Source organism: Chenopodium quinoa, unplaced genomic scaffold (genome assembly GCF_001683475.1).
Source record: "Chenopodium quinoa cultivar QQ74 unplaced genomic scaffold, ASM168347v1, whole genome shotgun sequence".
NCBI lineage: Eukaryota > Viridiplantae > Streptophyta > Magnoliopsida > Caryophyllales > Amaranthaceae > Chenopodium > Chenopodium quinoa.
The window spans coordinates 1,435,031-1,442,615 of record NW_018745470.1 but is presented as its reverse complement, the minus strand read 5'-3'; the positions used below and the strand labels follow the sequence as shown (position 1 = coordinate 1,442,615).

The 7,585-nt window shown below is 40.3% G+C and overlaps 2 protein-coding genes across 2 annotated transcripts; both read right to left on the bottom strand.

Moving 5' to 3' along the window:
* Positions 1 to 1,908: 1,908 nt before the first annotated feature.
* On the bottom strand, positions 1,909 to 3,298 carry LOC110715145 (cytochrome P450 82C4-like). Its single transcript, XM_021893716.1, has 2 exons — positions 3,152 to 3,298; positions 1,909 to 3,086 (listed from the first exon to the last, which is right to left on the bottom strand). Exons 1-2 carry the CDS (start codon positions 3,296 to 3,298, stop codon positions 2,232 to 2,234), a joined length of 1,002 nt encoding a protein of 333 aa, XP_021749408.1. The 3' UTR covers positions 1,909 to 2,231.
* A 489-nt stretch (positions 3,299 to 3,787) lies between these two features.
* On the bottom strand, positions 3,788 to 6,186 carry LOC110715043 (cytochrome P450 CYP82D47-like). The gene is made up of 2 exons (XM_021893614.1): positions 5,021 to 6,186; positions 3,788 to 4,508 (listed from the first exon to the last, which is right to left on the bottom strand). Exons 1-2 carry the CDS (start codon positions 5,945 to 5,947, stop codon positions 3,894 to 3,896), a joined length of 1,542 nt encoding a protein of 513 aa, XP_021749306.1. The 5' UTR covers positions 5,948 to 6,186; the 3' UTR covers positions 3,788 to 3,893.
* Between the last annotated feature and the right edge of the window lie 1,399 nt (positions 6,187 to 7,585).

The following is a 7,585-nucleotide window of genomic DNA, read 5'->3' as shown; positions in this document are numbered from 1 at the left end:
CTTGTCATGCTGAGGGTCAAGCCCGCTCTAGGCCGAGCGGAGGGAGGCCATGCTGAGAGGGTCACTCAATAGGCAGAGCGGAAAGAGTAAAGATCCAACTCTAGGCTGAGAGATGTCGATGACTTAGCTTTTCATGCTGAGGATCAAGCCCGCTCTGGGCCGAGCGGAGGGAGGCCATGCTGAGAGGGTGACTCAATAGGCCGAGCGGAAGGAGTAAAGAGCCAACTCTAGGCTGAGAGATGCCGATGGGCTTGACTTGTTATGTTGAGGGTCAAGCCTCCTCTAGGCCGAGGGCTTGGCTTCAAGTACCAAGAGCGTGCTCGAGCTGGGTCTATTAGCCAAGAGCTAGGCATGCATTATCTTTGCTAAAAATTACCCAAGGTTGAAGGGGTGATATAGATAAGCTGGGAGCTGAGCCTTATATAGCAACGCTGAGAGCCTAGGGTATGCCTTGCTTTTGAGTTTGTCACAAACCCAAGAGAAAATTCTTTTTCTCCTAATTGAAATATGCTGAATGTTTTGCCGGCTTGACTTGATGATTATTTCAAACTTTTGAATTTTGTTAATGTTGTAGAAGCTAGTCCCCGGGGTGCGCTTGACTTGCATTGAAGAGATCTTCCGGCCGAAGTAAGCCTCCTAATAAAAATAGATGAGAGGTATGCTATTCCAATCATAGGGATAGGCTGGGGGCTAAACGAGCCCTATGTTATTGTTATAAGTGAGGTACGCTCTCCCGAACCTTGAGATAGGCTAGGGGCAAAAAGAGACCCTTGTTATAGATGTATGAGAGGTAGTTCATCATAATTTTTGGGATAGGCTGAGGAGAAGTACGTTATTCCAAATCTTGAGATAGGTTGAGGGCTAAACGAGCCCCTTGTTATATATGTATGAGAGTTAGGCTATCCCAACTTTTAAGATAGGCCGAGGGCTAAACGAGCCCCAAGCATAGCCCTCAACTAGGCATGCCGAGATGGTTAATAGAAGCATGTCCCCCGGCTAGGAATATTGAGGAGATGATAAAGTCATAGCCCTCGGCTAGGCATGCCGAGGCAGTTGATAGAATCATGGCCTTCGGCTAGGTATGGCTGACTGGGTAGCCAGGCAAGTCGAGGGGATATGCTGGCAGGCCGGGGGGTATGTTGGCAGACCGAGGGGGTAGCCAGCCAGGCCAAGGGGGTATGCTGGCAAGCCGAGGAGATAGCCAAGCAGGCCTACGGGGTAGACAGGCAGGTCGAAGGGGTATGCTGGCAGGCCGAGGGGGTAGCCAGGCAGGCCGAGGGGGTATGCCAGAGGCAGGCCGAGGGGGTAGCGAGGCAGGCTGAGGGGGTATGCTGGCAGGCCTAGATGCCAAGGGTCTTGATGTTCGGTGGGGCATGCCGAGAGCCTAATGTAGACTAGCTGGGGGCTCGGCTTGCCCATGATTCGTGAATTGTTCATTTCATTTGAGTGAGTTGTAAAATGATGAGAGCTCAGCTTGTATAAGAGTTTGCCTCTAATATTTTCCTCGACTTCATGCTTATGCCGAGCCAAGAGATTCGAAGCTTCTCTAGTAGCATCTTGATATGTGCTGCGGGGACGCCTAGTGTTCACCATAAATTCTTGTTAGTTATCCCCACAGACGGCGCCACTTGTTTCAAACAGAATGCTCCTGGGAGTCTTAGGGTAGTAAGGTATCAAGATGTCCTATAGCTTGTGTCCGATTGTCCAAATGTCTTTCGGCTCTGCCTATTAAAGGTATGTCTGAAGGCTCCGCCTTGATTAAGATGTCTGAGAGCTCGGCCTGCAAAACAGAGAAGGTTAGCTGCCCCGGGGGTGTGACCCGGGAGAGCCCCTCCGATGCTTAATTCAGCGAATGTACATTCTAGAGAGAGAAAGAATACTTTAGAGAGAGAAAGTAGAGAGAGAAGGTTATAGAATTAGGAAAAAGTTACCATCATTAATGATTGAAGAGCTATTTATAGATAGTGGCAGAAGTTGTACTTAATTGGACAGATTAGGGGTAAATCTGTACTTTGCTCTGAATAATGATGGGCTGGATCATGGAGGGGTATTTTTGTAATTCTGGGTCAATGGGCTTAGGACAATGGACTTGGCCCAAACAGTTTATGACTAGTATGAGCACAGATTAAGACAAATCGGCTATCATGAAAACATGTTTTCTGTATCATATTTGTTAGTTTGTTTGTTGTCATAAAATTAAAATGTTCAAGCATTTATCAAATACTGACATTTCATAATATAGAAACCAAGTTTAATGCGTATATAAAATTTCTTACCATGCAAGTAGCTTTGATGATTGTATCTGTTTCATATTTGGAAGGCTTTTCCTGTCCAGACTCAAAAATACCAAGCATCACATCCATGAAGTCCAGCTTTCCTTGTGCCTCTTTAGAATTTCTGTTTTTATGTTCATCCAACCATCTTTGAGCTATCTGATCAATCTCTTTTCCTGCTTTCTTCATTTTTCTCTCGTACCCTCCGATATCAAACCACCTCAGTAAGGGCAGTGCATCAGCAGGAACGAATACACCTGCCAATTCGAAGAAATCCCTGAATGCCTTTGCACACCTATGATATTCCTCCCCTTGGTAAAATTCCTTCAATGACTTACCTGAAACTAATCTTACAATAGTGTTCATGCTTATATTAGTAAACCATTGTTTCATGTCTGTTAATTCAGACCTGGAAATTGATATACTCTTCATTGCTGATCTTACCTCAGATATCCTGACATTTTTTAACATCTCTACCCGATGGGCGGACAGTAGCTCGACAATGGTAATCTTGCGCATCTCACGCCAGTATTGGCCGTATTTGCTGAAGCCCAACATCATGCCGTTGTAAACCATATGTTTAACAAAGATTTTTTGAGGACGGTTTAAGAATACTTTGTCATTGGTGCCGCCTAAGCACTCTTTCGCCATCTCTGCTGTGCTTACAACCAAAGCTCGGTGGATACCGAGCTTAATCATAAAGATTTGACCATATTTATCTGCTAGTTTTCCCAAGGTTATGTGAGGAAGCTCTCCTAGAAGATGTAGATGGCCAATTAAAGATACCTGTTGCAAGAGCAACTGATTCCGGTTCTAGGAATTTTTACAGGTACCATGTTATGCTCACCCCTAGTTACAATGATCCAGGTAACAATTACCTTCCACCTAATTAAGATTGCTCGATTTCCTTTGGAATCAATAGTTATTAGCCTTCTCAAACACACAAGTTTAATTGAAATCGTTGAATCAAACAACTGGAAAGTTAAGGATTTAATAATTTCCCCTCTTGTTTGTTTTCTTTCCATATTGTTTCTTAATAATATGTGTTACATGTCATATGGCAAGCATTTAATTAAATTTGTTACAATGCACAGGGTTATGTTGTGAATGGCTTTCATTAGAAGCTACTTGCTTTCAACAAATTAGCTAGATGGGGAATGCAACTTCCCGAGTTATGGGAAAAATCTGGACTCAAAGTGACTACAATATTGCAAGTAGACTGTTATTATTCATTTATGATTTGGATGCTATCTGTTGTTATTTATTACTGTATAGTAGATTATTTTTTGTTACAGAAATAATTTTGTAGACAGAATTCATGTGTTATTCATATGGTAATTCACTGAAGTATGTCAGTAATAGATCAGGTTCATCATATCCTTAATTTACTGTTAGGGATGTTGGTTGATTCGTTAAGGGAACCTAAAAAAAGATTTATAACAAGGGAGGCCATCTTCGAAAGAACAAATTATGTAGCTTAGGCCCTGTTTGGTTTGATGTAAAAGGTTTTCATGTAAAACATAAAATTGTAGTAAAATCCTGTCCATTTTATTACTGGTAGCATAACATATTAGTGCAGGACAGACAAAGTGGTATGCAAATGAAAATTAATCAACAACCTTAGTAAAGGTTGGAAGGAAAGCGTTGGGTGAGGATAACCTCAAGTGGTGTAGCTTTATGGTTGGTTAGTCCAAAACCCTCAGTCATGTCGACGGTCTCTTCCGAAGGAATTGAGATGTCAAATCCATGGAGTAAATTAGCTAGTGTAAACTCCATGACCGGAAGGGCAAACGATATACCAGGACATATCCTCCTTCCACTTCCAAAAGGCATAAATTTATAACTTTGGCCTCTAACATCATAGTCGTCATTAGTTATGAGAAACCTTTCAGGACGAAAATCCATTGGGTTTGCCCACACTTGAGGATCTCTGTGTATCTTGTAAAGGTTGATCAAGAGTTGTGTCCCAGCTTTAATGTCGTAACCACTCACAGTGCAATCTGAAATAGCTTCTCGAGGGACTACAGCAACAGGGTATAGTCTCATAGTCTCTTTGAGAACTGCTTGCAAGTAGACTAAATCCTTGAGGTCTGATTCTTCTACTTGCCTTTCTTTGCCCACTACCGTCTCTAGTTCATCTCGAGTCTTCTTCAAGGCCTCTTTATTATTGAGTAGCAACGATAGTGCCCATGTTAAGGTTATTGTTGTGGTGTCTGCTGCAGCTAAAATCATAGACTTCCAAGCAGAAGAAATTATTAATGTTTGAAATGATTTCAGCAATGATTTGAGAGCTATAAAATTCAATGAAACTCATTAGAGAGGGCTAGCCAGTAATGTTGGGATTAGCCCATTATTATATGATTATTGATTAATGTGCTTAATAATAAGCAATATTATATCCTTTTTCAATAAGTATCTTATGGACTAGCTCCAATTTTACTCTGTTTTGACTCTTCTAAGATTGGAATGAGTAATACAATGGTAAATCATAGATTTGATGAGCTTAGTTCGTTCATTTTGAAGTGCCTTACTTCATCTTTTGCCCTTTAAATTCTTAAAATAAGTTCAGATTAAGGGCTGCCCAAGCTTAATTCACAACAAAAACTAATTCAGATTGGAATGAAAACATGTATGCAGTGTAATGCTCTTGTCAACAAATTAGAAAATTCTAGAATCAAACTCTGATAATTTATAGTATAGAATGAAATCAAATTTAATGCATATAGAGCATAAGTAAATGTTCTTACCGTGCACGTTGCTTTGATGATGGTATCTATTTCATATTTGGAAGGCTTTTCCTGTCCAGACTCAAAAACACCAAGCATCACATCCATGAAATCTAACTTTCTTTGTACTTCTTCGGAGCTTCTTTGGTTTTTATGTTCATCCAACCACCTTCCAACTATATTATCGATCTCTTTTGCAACTTTCTTCATTTTTTTCTCGTACCCTCCAATATCAAACCACTTCAGGAAGGGGAGTACATCAGCAGGGACGAATGCAGCTGCTAATTCAAAGAAATCCCTGAATGCTTTTACAATCGTATTATACTCTTCCCCTTGGTAACATTCCTTCAATGACTTGCCCGAAATTAGTCTTACTATAGTTTTCATACTTATGTCAGTAAACAATTGTTTCATATCCGTTAATTCAGACATAGCAACTGATATACTCTTCATTGCTGATCTTACCTCAGATATCCTGACATTTTTAAACATCTCTACCCGGCTGTTGGACAGTAGCTCGGCAGTAGTAATCTTACGAATCTCACGCCAGTATTGGCCATATTGACTGAATCCCAACATAGCACCTTTGTAAGCCAAATGCTCTACAAAGATTTTTTGGGGACGGTTTAAGAATACTTTGTCATTGTTGCCACCTAAGAACTTTTTCGCCATCTCTGCTGTGCTTACAACCAAAGCTTGGCGGGTACCAAGCTTAATCATAAAGAGTGGACCGTATTTATCTGCTAAATTTCCCAAGGCTATGTGAGGAAGTCCTCTCAGAAGATGAAGATGACCAATTAAAGGCCATGAATTAGATGGTTGGGGGGGTTTTCTACTAGTATTTGTCTTCTTTATTCGTCGAATTAGGCAGTAGAAAAATAGTAAAAAGGCAAGCAAGCTTGTAGCTTCAGCTGAAATCTGAAAGGGTAGTCTAAACTTAAACTTCATTTGGTTTTAGAGCTTTAGTGGTGGTAAACTGAGAGTTTGTACCTCAAGATTTTTTTTTTTTCCCCTGAAAACCTATCAACAATATTGTTCTTTATATGAAGTGATTAATAACCTATATCAAACAATACAGTAATATTTAATTTCTGAAGATAACATCTTTAAACTTGGTGATGCATGTACTTTGTTTGTTTCAGTAAAACAATAATGTTGTCATTGGTGTTTGAGCTCTTTTTCTCCATTGTGAATCATTTGAAGCAATAATGTATTGCCTTTGTTTAGGAAATATCTGTTTTGATTTGAAAGGAATGTGACGCACGGAATGACGAGTTCGGTTGAGCAAAAATAGCTATACGAATTAGTAAATATAATACTTGGTCCCAGTTTTTTTTTTTTTGGACATCTCCATATTATTTTGTGCTCAAGTATTAGTTTGGCCCCCTAATAAAAAAAATTTATGGCCTGGTTATAGAGATATAGTCCTAACTAGCACTGTCAAAACGGTTTGACAGTTCGGGTTCGGTTCGGTTTGAAATCGGTTCGTTATTAAATCGGGTCGGTTTGAAATCGGTTTAGGTGTCTCGCGGGTCGGTTTCGGTTCGGTTTAAATAGTTATCGGTTCGATTCGGTTTCGGTTTATTCTTGAGCGGTTTTAATTCGGTTCGGGTTGTAAATGGTTCGGAAAGTAAACGGTTCGGTGCAGCCGGGTTGCAGTTTGTTAACGGTTCGTTGTTAGCGGTTTTTATACCGGTTCAAACAGTTTCAAGGCCGTTTATGACATCGGAATTGAAATAGAAGATGACCTTGCAAAGCAAAAAGCTACTAACAATAGTAACCATGGTGGTTGGAAAGGAAAGAAGAACGACAATCCTTCTTCTTCCGAAAACGCCCACTCTAGTAACAATGTTAGTACCTTTGATCTCAGTGAAGTTTTAGCCATAGATAACCAAGGATCTAAGAAGCAACTAAGGAAAGACTTCACCCCCATTGGGATGAGCTACGATACTGCCTTCGATCGACTCCATGCCAAAGGACTCATTACTCCCATTGGACCTATTCAAGATCCCGCACCTGAAAAGAGATTGCCTAGTTGGAATCCAGACGAACACTGCAAGTACCATCAAGGTAGGGGTCATACTACTGAGAGCTGTTGGAAGCTAAAGGAGGCTATCCAACATTTGATTGATAATAACAAGCTTCCCATGCCTCCAGTTAACAAGAAGAGCGAGTGATGATAAAGCAAACAACACAAGACAAAAAGCGAGCTTCAACGACAAAATTTCATGGCCTCTTTTTTCTATTTCTTTTTTCATCTTTTCTTTCCCCAATAAGTCAAGCATAGGCACCTTTTCTTTTCCTTTAACTGAATTTTGTAGATTTTTCCTTTTTCCCTTAATAAAATGAGCATTTAATTCCTTGCAAATGATCATTTCATTGCATTGCATCAAAAAAAAAAAAAAAAAACATGTCAAATTAAGCACAAGGTATACCAATGATTTGAGGCACCCCTTGTAGCCACATCATATGTCCTTTCACTTTTCAAATATGTAATCCTTTCTTCATAAACCAATTTGAGCCTCGTCTAATGATGGACCTTTCTTTTTTCAACCTACATCTATCTAACCTTGGGATGGGATGGTG